At 37.9% G+C, this 22257-nt stretch overlaps 1 protein-coding gene across 3 annotated transcripts in view; it reads left to right on the plus strand.

Moving 5' to 3' along the window:
* The window catches only part of Moe (moesin), a 74899-nt gene that overhangs the window by 14150 nt on the left and 38492 nt on the right, over positions 1-22257 (plus strand). For all 3 annotated transcript variants that reach the window (XM_034974342.2, XM_034974344.2, XM_034974343.2), the window contains one exon: positions 15403-15582. In XM_034974342.2, the coding sequence (XP_034830233.1) occupies positions 15403-15582 (180 nt within the window). The remainder of the gene's footprint in view (positions 1-15402; positions 15583-22257) is intronic.

The raw sequence follows: 22257 nt of genomic DNA on the forward strand, positions 1-22257 counted from the left end.
AATATGTGCATTTTAAGCAACTAAGGGTGGAGTTCGCAGACTCCAGGCCGTTTAAATGTTTTTACTGTTCACCACATCTTTAACGGTGAAGGAAAAAATCTAGAGGAAACCTGCATGCCTGAGCGTTCTCCATAATGTTTTCGGCGGTATGTGAAGTTTGCCAATTCGCACTTGGCCTGCGAAAACTACGGCCAAACCCTTCTCATCTGATAAGAGACTCGTACTCAGTAGTGAGCCGGTGATAGGTTGTTTATAGTGAGATAATGATCTTGCAACATCTTTACATTACCATAATCAGAACCACAATACACGTTATCTACAACCTTTACTTAATTCATCCGAGTATTTGTCCTGATTATTTCTTGCCTAGAAACGGCACTAGGTATATTCTGCTGACGATGACGTAAGAAAGTGATAATAACTGATTTATTTTTTATATACAATTTTATAACTATGATTACATATTTTATGTTCCACACGAACATTTTATGTAGCGTTAGTTGTCAAGGAAACCATGAGAAGTTAAAGTAAAAAATCACAATACCAGACGCCATTGTTATGCTATTTTTATATTGTCTTTTATATTGCAAAAAATTGTCTCTTTGCATGATGTCGTCAGATATAATTACTGTGACATTTGCTCCTTTATGTGTATCTTTGACACGTGTGGCTTATAATTATTTACTACCTAAGTATACGATTTTCTGAACTATAAAATTTTATTCACCTTGGCTAGTTAGCTGTCTAACAGTTTGAGGCATGAAAGAAACTGGTTAGAAAGTTTTGAATCAAATTCAAAAGGTCTCTAGTACCTACCCAAGGGCTACTTATGATGCTATGTTTCGCGCTTCATTGATTAAGTCGTTGTATTTCGTCCCTTTTTCATATCAACGCAATTCAAAACAAGCCTTTTATGTTGAACTTGAAAAGTTAGTAACTTTTTGTTGGGATCTATTTCAGTGATTAATAGACATTTCTCTGTGTTGTATCTTGCAAAGGTCACATTTGTCTCTGTTTTATATTTACATAGGTGAAATGTGACCTATGTAAAGATACAACAGAGACAAATAAAGAAACAGATACAAAATAATGTGACAGAGGTCATATTATTTTGTCTCTGTTGTATCTTGACAAAGTTCACATTTCTCTGTGTTGTATCTTGACAAAGGTCACATTTGTCTCTGTTGTATCTTGACAAAGGTCTCATCTCTCTGTTGTATCATGACAAAGGTCACATTTCTCTTTGTTGTATCTTGACAAAGGACAAAGGTCACATACCTACTAGGTTTTCTATTGCTGGCAAGACTTCTTCAGGTCGAATCCTGTGTGGTTTATTTGATCATCTGTTCACTTTAGCTTTGTTTATAATCCCAATTCTTGAATCTATTTTAGAATCACCTATCTACGATCTATTTGTCCTTAGCTGACCTGAAACGTAAACAAATTGCAGAAAACATTTTTTTGAGATACGCGTTACTGGCGCTTTTTTCCGAAGTTTTAAATGTTCGATAATGTTTAGTTTTTCCACTTGTATCATGGTTTAATTTTTATTTAGTGGTAAGTAGGTGAATGCGCCGTGTATTACAAATGTTTTCTTCTAGAAGCTACTTTTTTACCTTTTAAGTTACCTATCGAAAAAAGAATAAGTTGTATGTCGTTTCGTCGTTGCAAATTGTGCAGGAATCTTTGACACTGGGTGAGATCTATAGAGCGCACTCTGACTTTGCTTAAACTTAAGACAGAGTTAAAACGAGACAGAGGTATATCTCTCGCATAAATCTGTCTCGTTTTAACTCAATCTTAAGTCTGATCAAAGTCAAAGTGCGCTCTTATAGATCTCAGCCTTGAAGATTCCTCATGTGATCTTACGCTAGTACAGTGGCGTTAGGCGCTCATTCATTACTGGTTGTACTTGAATTTATTTGACGGTCGACATGCTCCGCGGACGTAGCCCCGTTTCACTTCGTTTCACTTACACTCTTCTTCGATTTCTTGAACGGCTTGCTGGCGTTTCTTGGATTTACTTGCATATGTATTAAGCTTAATACTATATTATTAAAATTGGTGAAATTCCGTCATTCAGATTCATAATATTCAGCATAATAATGGAGTACCCTTGCCGTGTGCGTTTTCATTGCCTTGTTTTAATATTTTAATGAATGTACTTTACATTTCTTACCGGTCCTCTATCTACGTCATAATAGCTATCGACATGCCAAATTTTAGTCCGATCCGTCCAGTACTTTGAGCTGTGCGTTGATAGATCAGTCAGTCAGTCAGCTTTTCCTTAATTATAGTATATTTAGACTACAATCTTCCAAACTGAATAAATCCTTTTGCATCCTAATTCCTAAGGTAGCAAATCCTTTATTTCACACGACATTACATTATGCTAGGTATCAAATTAAGTGTGTATTATATTCGAATCGTCTGTTAGTAACAATAAGTAAAAGAAACAAGTCCTCAAATCATTTGTCACCATAAAAGAACGAAGAAAAAAGTTTGAAAATAAAATATTTTGATCGGTTGAGATAGGAATATTAGTTTGGGATGAGTAAAGAACATTATACATAATAGTATGAGACGTCATAGGATGAATACGGAACAACCCGTATTGGGGTTAAAGGTGTATTCCCGTCTGTCGTTCAAGCACGTGGTGCAAACACCTGCCCAAGCACCTGTCCTGCAGTGAGCAGATAGCCTCGCCGTTGATTGACCAAATGTTACATGTTTTGTTTCGCTCGCTCCTAACGAGAAAGTTTCGTTTTACGATCTTTGAGTCGTTTACGTTTTGATGGCTTCATTCATATAGAATACTAGCTTATGCTCGCGACTTTGTCCGCGTGGACTACTAAAATTTAAAACTCCTATTTTACCCCTTTAGGGGTTGAATTTTCAAAAATCCTTTCTTAGGGGATTTAGCGGATGTCTACAGTACGCGGCAGAAAGTAATGTACATAGACCTTTAGAATGACATTTCGGCTTTGTAGAACATTGTTTTTGTCACTCCCCCCTATATGGCATTTTGTCGGTCTCAACGACAGAGAAAATGCTCTACAAATCAGCTATCTCCTTCTAAAGGTCGATGTGAATTACTTTCTGCCGCGTACTGTACGTTATAATAACTATCTGCATGCCAATTTTCAGCCCGATCCATCCAGTAGTTTGAGCTGTGCGTTGGTAGTTCAGTCAGTCAGTCAGTCAGTCAGCTTTTCCTATATAGTATTAGCCGATGCCCGCGACTTCGTCCGTATGGATTTTCTAAAATCTTTGATTTTCCGGGACGTAAGCTATCTCTGTACCAAATTTGGTTGAAATCGGTTGAACGGTTGGGCCGTGAAAGGCTAGCAGACAGTCAGACAGACACGCTTTCGCATTTGTAATATTATTTTAGCGTTTAAACTACTACACACGTGCGTAAGCCGGGACAGATAGTATTTGTAATATTAGTATGGATAGAGAAGATAATTTGATCCTCGTTCGTTCTCGTTTTCACTTTCTTCTATGCGAATCTTTTCCATTATTTAGGAAAAGGTTATCCAAGTTTATTCGGTCATGACACTAAAGTGTGTCAAAATTAATTGTTACTTTACATTGCCTTGAACCATGGACATAATATATTACTTCGTAAGCACAGGGCCATTGAACAAGCAAAATGACACCGAGTCATTGGTCCTAAATTGTTTATTTAGCACCAATGCAACCTCAGTGACGTCTGGACTTCAAACGGTCGTTCATTAGTATCTAAGAGGTGGCACTGATTTATTTGGTTTCAAAACCGTGAAAAATTTTGTTCGCTTGGGCATATCTTGTCATTTATATCGATGGCTTGAACATTACGTGTGCGTTTACCGACTTCCTGCCGTATTAGTGCCACGGCTCGTCATTTGCAATAATATCCATTGAAAATCGCCGTACTGTTCTCATGGCCGCTAACTCTTCATTATGAGATGTACACTGCACAGCTGTTTACGTAACATGCTAATCTCTTGTTGCCATGCAGATATTTATATTTATTTATTAGGACAACCAAAAATTGTTACATCTATACCAGTGGCGAAGGGTGAAAATCTGAAAAAGGGAAGCCGGAAAGGTACCTACCTACCTACTTACCTAAAAGAATATCAGCTGTTCCCCATCGATTAAAGACGCTTTTTGTTTTTCAAAACTCGATTTAGAAAAATTACTATCGTTACGTAACAAACAGGAAATCTGTTAAACAACAATCTATGTGAATTAAGGTAATTTCTGATGTTGACTTACCAAACTGAATCTAAATTACCGCGAACTTACACTTATTAGTTATTAATCACTAGCCCCAATTCATTATATCAAAATAAAACACCACTAACAACTTTAAAAACAAACGTGCATGGACGCTTCACAAAAACAAATAATAATCAATCAAAATCAATATCAAATCACCCTTCAAAATACAAAATAGTAGCATGTACCTGTTAAAATAATACTATTAATATAATTTTTAATTTGGAGATATAATACGGTAACTCGGATTCTAGCGGCTTACTTACGTCAAATTTGTCTGACCTGTCCGAGTTCCAAATTGGTGGGTTCCAACCGTAGAGCAAGACAGACCTAGTTCGCTCCTTTCGCTTTCGCTAGGGAAATGAAAAAGATAAATACTAAGCAAAAATCTAACTAGGGAATCCGATATTTTACGGCTTGTATGGTGTAGGACTGTAGGTGTATGTTTCTTACCTACATTAGCTGTTATGCTTTTAACTTAAATTAGTAATAACTAAAACTAAAAAAAAATAAAAAAATTAGTATTTGTGACGATCGAACCTTTGTATTTACGAACGTATTACCGAATTTATGTGAAAAGTACCTACTTACGCTATATTATGCCAATTCTTAAAGGGAAGCCGATAGGAATCGTGTTATATTGACTCTTCGCCGCTGATCTATACATAGGTACTTAAATCAATACACACACACGCACACACATTAATAGATATACAACATATTAAAGTTGTCACAGCATTTGCTATAATAATAAAAATTTAAAAATAGGTAGAGAGTTGAAATTTTCACAGAATGTTTATTTCTCATGCGATGGTACGGAACCCATCCAATAATTTGTTGTCTATACCTTCTTCTTCATCATTGTATGTTCCCGCCCGCTTATTCTTCTGTGTAGTATAAATATACAATATGGGTATATTGTATAATTGTTTTATTTTATCCTTATTTTGAATAACTATCATTACAGTACCCTTCAGAAAATGTTGTACATCGGGTTTTAAAACGAGCGGTTTCGTAGAGCGTCGTCTCTGCCGTTCAGACCGACAAAACGTCACAGGTATGAGTGATAGAGACAACGCTCTACGAAGCCGAAAACTCTTTCTACGATGTACAATATTTCCTGCCGGCTACTATACTACTATAAACCGAATAAAAGAGAAAGACTGTACCTTTCGTTTGCAATACTTATTATTACTAGATCGATTGAATGACGTGAAAATATCATATCGAGTGAGCAAATAAAACTCATCGTGAAATTAATACTTTACTTTCACCGTTTCAGTTTCAAGAAAGTGAACATCGCGATGATTAATATTTTCGTGACATGTTATCGCTTATAACGTTACGTAACTAATTAGTTGTTACTTGTTAGGTTATTATTTAACTTAATTTATTAATTTATCGGTAGAATGTATAAGGCTCTCAAACTGATATTCTAACTGTATGTCACTTGCATTCTCATAAAAAAATTATTATTATTTATTTTCATTATATATTATTTACTCTCACGCCCGTGTACAAAATACCTAGGATACATATAAAAGCCAAAAGAAATATAATATACTAGCTTATGCTCGCGACTTCGTCCGCGTGGACTACAAAATTTCAAAAACCTATTTCACCCCCTTAGGAGTTGAATTTTCAAAAATCCTTTCTTAGCGGATGCCTACGTCATAATAGCTATCTGCACGCCAAATTTCAGCCCGATCCGTCCAGTAGTTTGAGCTGTGCGTTGATATATCAGTCAGTCAGTCAGTCAGTCACCTTTTCCTTTTATATATATAGATTTACATACATAAACATAATAAACCTACACACACATTACATACATACATATTTGTACCGGGCGGAGGATTACACCCCGGCAGAGGAGACCAAACGGCCGGGGGTCAGGGCGACAGGATGAGAAACCGGCGGACTATCCTAGCGGAGTCCAGCAACACCGCTTTTTGCATCCTGGCTGCGAGCGAACTGCTACTGATTATTATTATCAACTTTGTTTTTGACCTATCATCATCATCATCAGCCTGTGGACGTCTAGTTTTGGACATAGGCCTTCCCTAAAGAGCGCCACCACACCCGGTCCTCAGCCTTCCTCATCCAGCCACTTCCCGCCAGCCTCTTTATATCGTCGGTCCATCGTGCTGGAGGGCGTCCCACACTACGCTTGCTTAAACGCGGTCTCCACTCAAGGACTTTCCGGCTCCAACGGCCATCGCCTCTACGACAGCCATGACCTGCCCACTGCCACTTCAGCTTGCTAATAGTTTGGGCTATGTCAGTGTCAGTCAGTTTTGACCTATACGTACAGGTATTGAATTGGTTTTTGCTCAACTTGGCATGTACAAAAACTAAACGTATTTAATTTGTTTACACGAACATCAACCGCAGTAACTTCATCGTCAGTTGTTAAATAACATTTATTTCCTTAGATATTATTATTTATTAGCATTAAATAACAAATTTCTTAGCCTTACTCATCTTTCCTGTTTAATAGAATAACTCTTGTTGCTTCTTTTCCTCTAAAGTCTTAGAGGAAAAGAGCGAGCTGAAGGCATTAGGTATGGTAGAAGATGGATTCAGCAAGTAAAACCCAATTTTTCGATAAAAACTTTCCCTTCTAATTAAGCGTGAAGTTTGTGCTAGGAGTAGGTATGACAATAGTGCAACGGGTGGGATTTGAACCGGCAATCTTTCAGATTTCAGTCCGCACCTTTAACCGTTGATCTATTGAGGCTCTCAAATGTCCTAAATCAGCCAGGATGTTTTCTCCAGACTCCGTCCCACTTCCTTTTTGCCTTGTATCTTGCTTCGGATCATCAACTCTAAAATTAAAGGTACCCATATCTATAAAAAATTTATAGAACTATCTACCAAGTTCAGTGAAATTTCAACAAATTATAATTCTCGTTGTAACTCGGGAGCGAGTACGCCACGAGATACGATGATGTCACCCTCATATCTTTATTGTTTGCCAAGACTTGGGTGCACAGCTCAAACACACCGACTGTACCTATTTGTTACTATAGTCTGCGACAGATTGACATGGCAATCGGGGTATGAGGCGGTTCCCGCGCTCGCCCGCTCTGGGTTTGCGCAGGGCTATGCGGGTGTGCGAGGCGTTCCCTCCCCGATTGCAATCTCAACCTGACGCATACTATACATTATTAACCGACCACTGGAAATAAAAGAAGATACTTTATAGGTACTCTGACGTCAGATTTTTTACACCTTTATTACCTGTTATTTCCCAAAGCCACCATGATCCAAACAAACGTTCCTCCCAGTGTTGGGGACAATACGCAGAGAAACTTTCAGCCTTTACCCTGCCGGTCACTTCGAAGAATCACGGATACGAACCGAATACGGATGAGTGCACAAATGTCATAAGGCAGCTTAGTAGGTAAATGGTGTCGTAGATTTATCTTGTATACTAAATTACTCAGGATCTGTTTATACATGATCAGTTTACATGGCCTGAGTCACGAAAGTGGGATATGTACTTCGATAACACATTTGAGCCAAGGCTTCTCGTGAGGTCGACACGTCTTTTTGCCGTCGTAGTGATAAAATTACTAGTACAGTAATAATTGTAGTTAATTTTAACTGCGATGTTCGAGTTCTTGTTCCGTAGGTTTAGAAGTCGGAAATCGACGTTAGTATCGACAAATGAAAAAAATTCAAGTGAAGTGGTGAGTTATATAGAGTTTTTGAATATGTAAAAGTAAAGGTTCCGCTAAAATTATAATCCAATATTTCTTCTGTGGTACTGAAGGTGTTCAAAGTCGCTCAGCGAGCTACGGAGAGGGTTAGGAGTTTCCTTGAGGGATAAGATCCGAAATGAGGAGATCCGCAGGAGAACCAAGGTCACTGATATGGCCCAAACTATTAGCAAGCTGAAGTGACAGTGGGCAGGTCATGCCTGTCGTAGAGGCGATGGCCGTTGGAGCCGGAAAGTCCTTGAGTGGAGACCACGTTTAAGAAAGCGTAGTGTTGGACACCCTCCAGCTCGATGGGCCGACGATATAAAGAGGCTGGCGGGAAGTGGCTGGATGAGGAAGGCTGAGGACCGGGTGTGTTGGCGCTTTTAGGGAAGGCCTATGTCCAACAGTGGACGTCCACAGGCTGATGATAATGATTGAAGATGTTATATGATTCAGGACTTATCAATAGAAATAGAAAGATTTTATATTCTTGAATCGTCAAAAAAAATCTACCACTGGTTCTACCAATGTCCATTGCGTTGAAACTAAAAGTACAACAATGGCAATAGTGCTAATCTAATTAGCGTACAATCATGCTCACGTAGATTTGTAGCAAGATTACTAGTTGCAATTCCGCGCTGAACAACCCGGCTGATCCTTTGCGCAAATATGAAATAGCTTGTCTGTCACCTGATGAGGCAATTAACCAAGGTGATTTACCGAGTATAAATTTAACGTTTATTACAAAAATTGTCGTAAATATTTTACCTACTCATACAAATTGCATAAGTTTCATTGTCAGAGATGCTATAAATGTCCATAATTTATCTAATAGGCGTACTTGGAAGATGTTTATCTCTAATAGCCTGACCTTCAATGCACAGATACATCTTACCTGTAAGATTAGTATTTTTTTGTAATTTATTTCCTCATACTACTGCGAGAGCTTAGTGCTAACATAACCTACGCACCTACTACATTTAAATAAGTTTGCCATTAATTATTGTCAAATGATTTTTAGGTATGATCCAAAATTTCTTCCTTAAGGCCCAAGATACGGGTCTGCCAGATAAATTCAAATTTAATTTGGTTTTTGCAATTTGTAAACTAATACGACAAAGTAGGCTTATGGCATTCAAATTGAGCCCCCTAGCAGTATCATCTTCACAGGCTTATATATACAAATCTTCACTTGAAAGTGTCCAGTTTAAGAAATTAGTCAAAATAATGAGTTTGAGGTGAGCTACTCACAAATTAGTCATTATTTTGACTAATTTCTTAAACTAGACACTTTCAAGTAAATATTTTTAATTTTTTAAGAATAAAACTTCAAGTACTGTATAATCATTACAAAATGATTATCAACCATTCTTGGTATTACAATTGGATAACAGTGTCGCATATTCTATCCGCTATTCGCTGTTGTAACTTGTAAATGTAATGCAGAAAATTGCTAAATCCTGGCGCACACATCCGTCGACGTTTACACTGATAAGTCTGTAGATTGTCGCTAGGTCTCTTATCTTCAGCTTGCATTGCATTCGCTGAATCATTGTGCTCAAGATTACCTGCTATTTCTCCTTTCTTGAAGGCGCTAGAACTAGATTTGTCATCATCAGGTACCCATATTATAAATGCGAAAGTGTTTGTTTGTTGGTTTGTCCTTCAATCGCGTCGCAACGGACCAACGACTTGACGTGATTTTTTGCATGGGTTTAGTCGAAGTCCTGGAGAGTGACATAGGCTACTTTTTATCTCGGAAAATCAACGAGTTCCCACGGGATTTTTAAAAACCTAAATCCACGCGAACGAAGTCGCGGGCATCAGCTAGTCTATCTATAATATAAAAATGAATCACCAAATGTGTTGGTCATCGCAAATCTCGAGAACCGCTGAACCGATTTCGCTAATTCTTTTTCGCTTTTATAATATTCCTTGAAGTACGAGGAAGGTTCTTACGGAGAGAAAAATTTAATTCAACCTCCCCCTCAATTTTCTAAACTCCATCCGAGCGAAGCCGGGGCGGTTCAGCTAGTAGTTTATATATTTTTCAAAATCATGTCAGCAGGCTAAACATTTAATAAAATTTACTTCAAGTCCAAGTCACGCCATTATTCTTTTACGGAATTGGATTTATTTTCTCGCATTGAAATAGATTTTCTTTTCAATATTATTTTTTTATTACAATAAACCGGTCTTATCAAAGGAATGTTGGTGAGAAATCCAATATGGCAGTTATAGGAACAACGAAGATACGCAAAGTAAAAATTTACATAAATCTGTTGAGTTCTAGAGCAAATAAAACATATTATCAAGCTAGCTGACCTACCCCGGCTTCGCTCGAGTGGAATTTTTGAAAGTCGGTGAGCTGGTGACTACACAAATTTCCAACCCCTATTTCAGCCCTTAGGTGTTGAATTTTCAAAAATCCTTTCTTAGCGGATGTCTACGTCATAATAGCTACCTGCATGCCAAATTTAAGCCTGATCCGTCCAGTAGTTTGAGCTGTGTGTTGATAGATCAGTCAGTCAGTCAGTCACCTTTTCCTTTTATATATTTAGATTTAGAAGTATTTAGATTAAGCAATGAACTATTCGTACGTAGTAGTATTTGTAAGAGGTGTAGTTTTTCAGCTTTACTTTTTCATGAATAACCAAGTGACTCATTTTGGCAACCCCTTTGCAAAATTAATGCATAATGATAAACTCAAATTTGGTTTTGAATAATAAGCAGACCGTGATTGTGCGCGGGAGCAGGCGAGGTCACACAAGTGATTCACTAAATTGTAAAGTGAATTGATCAAGGATCGATTCCGATTTATTTGATGCGGGTCATAAATGATGCGACTAAAGCCCTCGACAGATCTGCCAACAAGTTGGCTATCAAATGTCAATACGTTACTGGTGACTAAGTAATTGATCAGTAGCCACTTTTTCCGTACCTCAAAAGGAAAAACGGAACCCTTATAGAATCTATATTTTTATAATTTTTTAGTGTTTACCTACACTTCAAGGAAATTACTAAATAATTTTAAACAGTCGCTTCAGTACTGAGTTAACATACATATCACCAATTTCGTCACTGGCAGTAAGCGAGACCGTGGCCGAATGGTCAAGGCATCGGGCGCGAACCCAGAAGATGCAGGTTCGATTCCTGCCGGTCACGCAATTTTTGATATGTATTTAAAATTATTTAGTAATTTCCTTATAGAATCACTCTGTTGTCTGTCTGTCAAGAAACCTACAGGCTACCTACTTCCCGTTGACCTAGAATCATGAAATTTGGCAGGTAGGTATGTCTTATAGCAGACATTAGGGGGAAAATCTGAAAACCGTGAATTTGTGGTCATATCACGAAAAAAAAAAAATTAGTATTTTCAACTTTTGAAATAGAATGACTATATCAAGTGGGGTATCATATGAAAGGGGTATCATCATTTAAACATTCTAAAACAGATTTTTATTTATTTTTATGCATAATAGTTTTTGATTTATCGTGCAAAATGTCGAAAAAGTACGATTGAAATACGGAACCTTGCGCGAGTCTGACTCGCACTTGGCCGGTTTTTTTATAGTACTGCAGAATAAAGCATAATTCATTCATTCATTCATACTTCTGTATGATAGCAGTCAGCGCATGCCTATTTAGAAAAAAAGTTGACAAGTCTGTAGATGCAATTCGATGTGGGTCGTAATAGTAACTAATGCAGCTAATAATGGGGGAAGATTGTTGAATCATGGCTCGACGCCGACCTCCAAACATAACGATGAATGAACGCGAAGGCGCATTGTTAACTGATAATATCTTACACGATACTATTGTTCCCAGATTTACGATCGCATGATGATTATAAACTAACCTCTAACTACACTATACTAGGAATAGTTTTGAGCGAAAACAAAATGAGCTTCAATCAAAATGCAAACCGAGATGCAAAAATATCTCTATAGTATATAAAAATGAATCGCTAAATGTGTTGCCGATCGCAAATCTCGAGAACAGCTGAACCGATTTCGCTAGTTCTTTTTTCATAATACATATTCCTTGAAGTACGCGGATGATTCTTACGGAGAGAAAAATTTAAAAAAAATCCTGAAAAAGAATCTACTGTTAGGCGGTACGAAGTTCGCCGGGGCAGCTAGTTGTAAATAATTTTAAATATCTACATATCAAAAATTGCGGAACCGACAGGATTCGAAATTGCGTCTCCTGGGATCGCGCCCGACGCTCTGACCGCTAGGCCACGGTTCGATTGCTGCCAGTGACGAAATTTGTGATAATTATGTATGTTCACTCAGTACTGAAGCGACTGGTTAATGCCATCCTGTCGGTTATATATATTTCACAAGTATGGATAAAAAAAAAATTAGAATAGGCCACGCAATTTTGACTTTGTATAGCTTTAGATGGTATTGATTTAAGTAACGGAACCTTTTTTTTTTTTTTTTCCGCTGGTAAAAATGCTATTAGGCATGCCGCACAAGGGCGGGTATGTGGGACTCACTCGCGGTTTTTTTTAACCGCCATCAGCATACCCACTAAAAAAAACCCAGCGGTGCCGTCCGCGTCAAGTATAAGACGTCTCAGGATCCCGGATATCGGATGCGACTGAGACGTCCAGGCGTTGGGCCGGCACAAGTTTACTCCCAATATCTAGGGCAGTAGAAGGTGAGCATACTGTCTCCTTCTCCTCCCCTGTCTTCTTCTGCGGAGCGGGTGGGCGTCGGCGTCCAGCTCTCGTTCCCGCTCCGCGGCCTCCTTCAGTGATATGACAGAAGTAACGGAACCTAAAATTCATATCAAGGAGAACGTTATTAGCTAATATGGCGTCTAAAACTAGATTAGAACATTAGAACGAAATCAATTTCCAAATACATATTACACGCTTTGATAAGATACGTTATCACTATCAGAGGTAACCGACCGAACCGAACTTTCATAAGAATCATAAGTACTTTTGTATATTGAAAAACATATTCCCGAATATCGATGATCACAGCCGGTTTGTTTCTGTGGAGTGAGAAATTAAACTTTGCTGCTGTTTCATAATGAAAACCAACTTGCAGGGTTCTCAAAGATAAAAACAATATGACTATCGAACGCATAATAGTAGATTGTACAACAAGGGCATAAAATGGGCTTTATGACCGAGTTATACACTCTGCCTTTCATTTCGATTGCGAGAAAAGGAAACAATAATATTATTATAAGTGCATGTCTTAAGGTGGAAGACACCGTCTGCCCGCGAAATTCAAATTCATTTTGGTTTTTGCTTTTGACAATTTGTACACTAATGCGACAATGTAGACTTATGGCATTCAAATTGAGCCCCTAGCAGTATCATCTTCACAGGCTTATATATACAAATCTTTACTTGAAAGTGTCCAGTTTAAGAAATTAGTCAAAATAATGAGTTAAACGTGAGCTACTCACAAATTAGTAAATAACCCGAAAACATTGCTAACATTAGTTTTTAATTCATGAATCGGTAGTAGAAGCGAGGTTTGTAAAATATAACAAATGACACAATCGTCGCCCGGAAGATCACATCCGTTTGGCAGAAGTCTCAGTGTAAATATAGATACAAAACAAATTGCATCTATTTCTGAACGGATTCTCCCTTTTCAAGTTTATTTCTGTTTCTCGTCTTAATTATTTTAATATTTGGATGTTTTTGAAGTGTGTTGAAATAGTTATGTACGGGTCAATTCATAAGGAAATCTCTATTATATAATAATGAATCGCTGAATGTGTTGCTAAGCGCAAATCTCGAGAACAGCTGAACCGATTTCGCTAATTCTTTTTTTATAATATTCCTTGAAGTATGATGATGGTTCTTACGGAGAGAAAAATTTAAAAAATTGCCTGAAAAAGTCTAAAAACAACACTTCTAAATTCTCCCATACCAAAGATTCGTAATAATACTAATTCGTAATAAGTCAATTGAACTTTAATACCATACCATAAAATTTTAGTGTTAGTGGAGGGGTTCCGGGAAGGCAAAACAATTTTTTTTTTCTTTTTTCATCTTACTAGCTGACCCGGCGCGGTGTCCCGAATAGCAGAATAGGTATTAAAAAAAATTAAAGAATCGACTGTTAGGCGGTACGAAGTTCGCCGGGTCAGCTAGTATCATAATCCTAAAAGGGTTCCGTTTTTTCTTTTGAGGTACGGAACCCTAAAAAGGATCCCGGATGGGTTCGGAACTAGTCGGGCTTACGTCGACTAAATAAGTGGGTATAGCTGGAACACTGGACTGGGAAGAACCTATATTTATAATGAAAATCACTCACGATAGTTTAAACGCTATGAAGAATTTTCCTAATAGTTTCGAGGTGTACCTACTTGTTATTAGGTGTGCTGTATGTTAGTAGTTTTCTGTACGTACTTAGTAATGTAAAAGTTGTATTTTAACTTATTTTATTGCGCTTATCTTGCGTATTTTATGTCTGTAATTGTGCATTCTTAGCGATAATCAGCTCTAATTAGTGTAAATAGTTCGAAGTTACGATTTCTGTGTTTCAAAACAGCCTTTATGGCTAAATTGTAAATTTATTCACAACTCTCTATCTCCCCTACATGGTATTAATTAAAATATGGCTCATTTTAGTTGCTAAGTTTTTACCTTTATATTATAGTGAAAGTTCCAGCTATATTTTGTAGTTTCCGTAAAACTGCTGTGAGGAAATACTTATACAGTATCTTTACTATGTACATAATATTATTATATTCAAATACGAAAGTACGCGTTAAACACATACATTATACCCAAAAAACCTCGTAACACAGATGTCTTATATTATTTTACCTCATTAAATCTTATATTTCCTGAAAGCTGTAGACTAGTGCATTAATTGTTCAAGAGCCTCAATAGCTCAACCAATAAAGGAGTGGGCTGAAAACCCCACAATGTGGTGGACGACGAGGTGTCGACGCGACGGTTCAAACCCTGCCCGTTGCACTATAATTGTCGCACCTACTCCTAGCACAAGCTTGACGCTTAGTTGGAGAGGAAAGGGGAATATTATTCATTTAAGATGGCTAATATTCTTTATTATAAATAAATTAATTATTTAATTAATCTCAAAGTAAAAAACTAGCTTCCCTCGGGTGTAAACCTGGGTGTGAAAAATCCGGTTTCACTCGGCTGTAATTTCGAAAAATCCTTTCTTAGTGGGGGGCCTACGTTTCTAGTTAGTCAATCACTAACTATAGTTTCGAAATATCTGCATAACGAAATTACCACTGACTGACTAACTGACAGATAACACAGTATAAACCGGTAGATCTAGAAACATGAAATTTCGCACAGGAAATCCTTATATAACGTAAGTGAGCACTAAAGGAAGGATTTTTGAAATAGGGGATGGTGGGAAGTCCCATTGAGCACGCGGCCAGTGTACCTACTAATAAATTGTAATGTCAATTACAGATGAACGTCCGGGTGACGACGATGGACGCGGAGCTGGAGTTCGCGATCCAGCAGACCACCACGGGCAAGCAACTCTTCGACCAGGTGGTGAAGACCATCGGCCTGCGCGAGGTCTGGTTCTTCGGCCTCCAGTACACCGACTCCAAGGGCGACCTCACGTGGATTAAGCTCTACAAGAAGGTTAGTAGTTTGTTTACTTTGATCACTCATATCTAGTAAGAGATGTTTTAATTGTCCATGCTTAGGTCATAAGGTGAAAATATGTAACTTTCATAACTAGTGCGGTATACTATACAATGTCAACTGGACATGATTCCTAGATTTAGACTTAAAGTTTACTACGTCTAATAGAAGATTTGATTGTCTTAATTGCTCATGCCTAGATCATAAGATGAAACTGTGTAATTTTATCGGTGAAATATCGGACTGAAAATATGACAATTCCTCCTAGATTTTTTTAAACGGATCTGTTTACTAGAGATAATTAAAAGGTCGGTTAGTGATTACATGTTAAAAATTCCAGAATTACTTTCATTCCAAGATATAAATTCATTTAAGTAGGTAACTACAATAATTATTATTATAGAAAACATGAGTAGGAAAATAATGTAATAGCCGAATAATCTTTAGTCACCTTTCTTTATGTACAAAAGTTTCGAAACTCTTACTTTTATATTATTAAACACTGACGCTGATTTTGTTGTTTTTCGCTAAACTAAATTTAGAGTATCTGCATCCTCTTCTTTTTAATATTGTTAAAAAAGGACGGAACATGAATTCAAAGACTCTACTTTACTTCTTGACTTTACATTTAAAGACTCTAAATTTTATTGCACGCTACAAATTTAAACGATACGCTCGCGACTGGCAGCTTAAGTCACGAGGTTTGACGGCTCTAAATTAAACTTAAAAATGAGGATTCTCTTGTACACAATCTCTAAACTAAACTAAATTAACGTCATGTCTAAATCTAGTGCTATTCTTTTCCGCAAGCAACATTTTGAAAGGGATAGCAATAGATTTAGACGTGCCATTTTAGTTTAATTTAGAGATTGTGTACAAAGGAATTAGCCACACTGTCAAACTATGTCTGTCCTTTTCATATTACATTAGTAAAAAGAGGATGTGAATGCTCTAAAATTTAGTTGTGCTCAGAATCAGTACCAATCTTACAGTAAGTAATTTTAGTTCAGTGTTCACCTTTATTTGACTTTCCGTTTTTATGCTCTCATACATAATATTATGTTCCTGAACATGCGCAGGCGTCTGAAGACTTATTTTTAGCTGTAACACTGGTCATACACCATCAAGTTTGCAGCGGACTTGAAGCGTCCAGTCGACTGATAGCCATACACCGTCAAGTTTACTGGACGCCACTTCAAGCCCGCTGCAAACTTGACAGTAAACTTGACCGTGTGTGGCCAGCGTAACATAAGTTCAAGTTTGCGTACGTCGAATCGATATTATTATTCGTGAAAACATTACGTTCTCCTCGATTTATTGCCGAGATTACGGTTTTGCGTGCGTTTGCCAAATGCTACATTAATAAATAATCGATTTATTACTCGTGGCGTGATTTGTGGAGACGTGGATATCGAATATTCTTACACTTATATTTTTTAAATGGTACAAAAACGCTGTGTATAGCAATAGCCGCTACATTGATAAGTGAATTAAAAATTATAAGATAAGCACATAACTTACTAACAAAAATTTCAAAAACCAAAACGGAGTAACTTAAAACCTATTCAATTTTTGTTAGAACATCTTTTACGCTTAGCTTATATTTAGGGAAAGAGAGCTGAAAAACGTCTTCCTCAGATAACAAATCGTTGTACAGAGACGCAGAGACGTAAGCTCTTTTTGCGTGTTCTATCGCCTTTATAATGGGGAGTGCTCTGAAGACTTGTATGGCCTCATTCCACCCTCCTTTTTCTACAACTGCACCGCACGCCACCGCAAGTAATTTCACTCTCACCACCTGGGTGCCTGGTGCACTTCGACCGCCCGTTGTGCCAGCAGCCAGATCCTTTTTTCCACGCACATGCAAACTGAAGAATCAACTCCCTTCGGCGGTGTTCCCATTAGATTACAACATGGGGTTATTCAAGGGGCGGATCAACAAATTCCTAAAAGACCGGTAACGCATAGGCGGTTCCTCTGATGCTGCAGATGTGCATGGGCGGCGATAATCACTCAACATCAGGTGACCCGCCTGATGTTAAAAAAAATTGTATTGAGTGCAACATCTTCTTATAATTAACTAGCTTATGCTCGCGACTTCGTCCGCGTGGACTACAAAAATTTCAAACTCCTATTTCACCCCATAGGGGTGGAATTTTCAAAATCCCTTTCTTAGCTGATGCCTACGTCATAATAGCTACCGGCATGCCAAATTTCAGCCTGATCCGTCTAGCAGTTTGAGCTATACGTTGATAGATCAGTCAGTCAGTCAGACACTTTCCCTTTTATATATTTACAGCCGTAGGTACTCAGAGTCGCTTAATCGTTACTTAAGTTTAGTTAAAACGAGACAGAGCTATAAATCTCTCGCATAAATCTGTCTCGTTTTAACTCAATCTCTATTAGCGACTCTGAGTACGGCTGTTAGATGTGTTATTTCCATGTCTTGTTTTACTTGGTGCAATGCGAAACTATTTTGAATGCCGTAAGTTAATCCGTGGACATTTTACAGATATTATTGTAAAGGTTTTTTTCCTTCACTTTGAATAACATTATTTTTGTAAATGAATATAATTAGTGGTGACCACCTCTCTGACGCAGTGTTGTGGTGTGACCTTGTAAGCATGAGACCTATACTTGTATCACCGGTTGCGTCAATTGGGCAAATTCTGTGGCGTGGAACGGGTTTTCAATGTTTTTAGTTTCATCGTCAAGAAAAGTGTGACCTTTGGCCACTTTTTCCTCTAGTGTCCATTATTTATTATCAACTATATTTATTGCCTCCTCCAGGAGGAATTTGATGGCCTTGGTGCGCTCTGGACGCGTCTGGTCGCTAACAGGGATACCTGGAAGAAAAAGGGGGAGGCCTTTGCCCGCGTTTGGGATGACCTCTGAATTATTAGAGCTAGATATACCTTATAAGCAATATTAAACAAAAAAAAAAGGTATTAACAATTTGAAAAAAAAGAAAGAAAAAAAAAAGATTAAATAAAAAAATATGTATATATATACCAAATATATCAACAAAAAAAAATTTAGAGGTAGGCTTATTTATTTATTTATATATTTATAGCCTCAATAGCTCAACCGGTAAAGGAGTGGACTGAAAACCGAAAGGTCGACGGTTCAAACCCCGCCCGTTGCACTATTGTCGTACCTACTCCTAGCACAAGCTTTACGCTTAGTTGGAGAGGAAAGGGGAATATTAGTCATTAAACATGGCTAATATTCTTTAAAAAAAAAACTAGCGAATATCGAATAGTATGATTTCGTATCTTCTTTAACCGAAGTTTAAAGAAACCTCTACTTTTCAGGCTCTTTAGAACCGTCAAGTCTGTATGTAACTATAGACTCTACCGCCTGTTCTGTATTTGGTGTAAGTAATTCATGTCGTGGCAATCAGTACCCTTATTATAAATGCGAAAGTGTGTTTGTTTGTTGGTTTGTCCTTCAATCACGTCGTAACGGTGCAACGGATTGACGTGATTTTTGCATGGGTACCTTACCTATAGATAAAAACCTGTGACATAGGCTACTTTTTATCCCGGAAAATCAAAGAACTCTCACGGGATTTTTGAAAACCTAAATCAGCTAGTTACTGAATAAATTTGTATAATTTACTAGTTTATGCCACGTCGATTACATAAATTTCAAACCTCTATTTTACTCCACTAGAAATTGAATTTTCAAAAATTCTTTCTTAGCGGATGCCTACGTCATAATAGCTATCTGCATGCTAAACAGCCCCATCGGTCCAGTAGTTTGAGCTGTGCGTTGATAGACCAGTCAGTCAGTCACCTTTTCTTTTCTATATTTAGACTAATTTATGCCCGCGACTTCGTCCGCGTGGACTACACAATTTTCAAACTCCTATTTTACCCTCTTAGTGGTTGAATTTTCAAAAATCCTGTCTTCATTATAATATCTATCTGTATGCCTTTCAGTCCGAACCGTCTAGTTTAAGCTATGCGTTGATAGATCACTCAGTCAGCTTTTCCTTTTATATATTTAGATGTAGCAGGTAAATAGATTTAGAGCCTCAATAGCTCAACCGGTATAGGAGTGGACTGTCGACGGTTCAAACCCCGCCCGTGGCACTATTGTCGTACTCCTACTCCTAGCACAAGCCTGACGCTTCATTGGAGAGGAAAGGGGAATATTAGTCATTTAATATGGCTAATATTCTTAAAAAAAAAAAAAAAACAAGTCGGGGAAATTTACTAACCCACTTGTCCAACAAAGTCCAATTGTGATTCACGTCGAGGCGTGCTTCCGACATTTTGTTATTCTGTCGTCGGTTTACGCCGTTTTTCCTGTACCATGTCCTTTATCGACATTGACTCGCTAAAAGCAATGTCATCTTGTACATGCAGGTACAACTTGCCAAAAAGATAGTGTGAGCTGTTTAAGTAGGCTGTAAAGTTAAGTAAGGACATCCGGTTACAGATTTGATATGACGATAATAGTTAACTCTTATGTAATTCCTTTTGGCTTTGCCGTAGTCGGGTAAAAATAAAAGGAAAATAATAAAGTTAAGATGTTTAGAGGCACAGGTTGGGAAATCCTAAACGATAATTTCATAAAGCAAGACCGCGTATAAGGTAAAGTGAAAATATAACTAGTTTTAGCTCAGGCCCAGAATTTATTCTTCGACCACTGTAACTTAAGTCTTGTTATTCTATAGAACAGGCTCGAATAGTAATTGCTAGTAATAGCTACTACAAGCAAAGCGTACAGTCAAGAGTCGAGAATGAATAGGCATCTTCTAGGCAAGCGCGCTCCATCTTAGGCTCCATCATCACTTGCCACCAGCTAGGTGATTCGCTAACTCAGTGTCTAACACAGAATGATAGCCACCGAGGTTGGTTGGTTCTACATTGCTGCTTCACTGGGTGGTAGTAAAATATTTTTCGTAGAAAACCTTCAACGGATTAAAAAATGAGCTCTGTGGCTATCGTTCAGTGTTAGACACTGAGTTAGAGAATCACCCCACAGGACTGATTGCAGCCAAGCGCTAGTCTATAAATTATAAGAAACAACTATGATGAATCCATACTAATATTATAAATGCGAAAGTGTGTCTGTCTGTCTGTCTGTCTGCTAGCTTTTTACGGCCGTAACCGTTCAACCGATTTTGACGAAATTTGGTACAGAGCTAGCTTGCAACCCAGGAAGGACATAGACTACTTTTTATCCCAGAAAATTTAAGAGTTCCCACAGGATTTTTAAAAACCTAAATCCACGCGTACGAAGTCGCGGGCATCAGCTAGTATGTTATATGTTATAATATATGTATTACTAGCTTATGCTCGCGATTTCGTCCGCGTGGACTACACAAATTTCAAACCCCTATTTCACCCCCTTGCGGGTTGAATTTTCAAAAATCCTTTCTTAGCGGACGCCTTCGTCATAATAGCTATCTGCATGCCAAATTTTAGCCCGATCCGCCCAGCAGTTTTAGCTGTGCGTTGATAGATCAGTCAGTCACATTTTCCTTTTATATATTTAGACAATAGAAAGATGTTTCAATCACAAGCAGTAGCGAAAGCAGTCAAATCTAAGCACTTCAAAGCTTCATGGAGTGACTACAATGTTACAAGTGACAGACAACGACTGTCTGCATGTCGGCGGCCTACATCATTGTCTTACAAAGCAGTACAATGTCCGATTTCTACGACAATTGAGTCTTCGAATTCCGTATTTCTATTCACTCGCGTTGTCCCCGCTCGGTGAATGGGTAAACAGCGTCTATACTCTCGACAGCGATTGCGATCTCATAATGCAAACGTGGTTTACATCGACTATGGCGCTGACTTGCCATTGAATACCTTACGTATGTTGGAAGTTGACAAGTTGTACTTATTTTTAAGTAGCCGATGCCCGTGAGAACTCATAGATTTTTCAGGAAAAGTAGCCTGTGTGTTAATCCAGGGTATAATTTATCTCCACTTCAAATTTCAGCCCAATCCGTCCAGTAGTTTTCCATTAAACCGAGATTTTAGGAGTTTGTTCCAAATGCAGTGCAAATTGTTCGTAGAGTAAAATCTTTGTATCGTAAGATTGTGTTGAAACTCTGTAGACATCGTATTGAAATAGGAATCCCTTCCAGAGTAAGACTGCGAGTACAGGTGTAATGTTACCAAACCAGTTGTTGGTTGTGGGTTACGGTACATTCCTATCGGTTCTGCATATTTGATTTTCGATGTTAGATGAAAATTGTAAAGGTGAGATAAGGTGCGCGTGTTTATATCGAAAATATTATCTACCGTTACTGAATTTGTATTAGTAATAATAAGAAATCTTGAACTGAATATTAAAGAATTCGAGTTAATGTCAACAAACATTTGGTATAAGGTTTTTGACTGCAGTTACACTTAATGGAAATTTCATCATCATCATCATCAACCGATAGATGTCCACCACGCCGCCACGGTCTTGCGCCGTCTGAATCCAGCGGCTCCCTGCGACTCGTCTGATGTCGTCCGTCCACCTAGTAGGTGTCTTCCAACGCTGCGTCTTCCGGTGCGAGGTCGCCATTCCTGCACCTTGGGACCCCAACGAATTGATAATAATGGAAATTTACTTTATTTTATTTTCTTTGGAAATCCAACAGCTTAAATTGATCTTAACAATCTTAAAGGTAACTATAGGAGCTATAAATAGGTTTTCACA

The sequence above is a fragment of the Maniola hyperantus genome, chromosome 12 (assembly GCF_902806685.2).
Source record: "Maniola hyperantus chromosome 12, iAphHyp1.2, whole genome shotgun sequence".
NCBI lineage: Eukaryota > Metazoa > Arthropoda > Insecta > Lepidoptera > Nymphalidae > Maniola > Maniola hyperantus.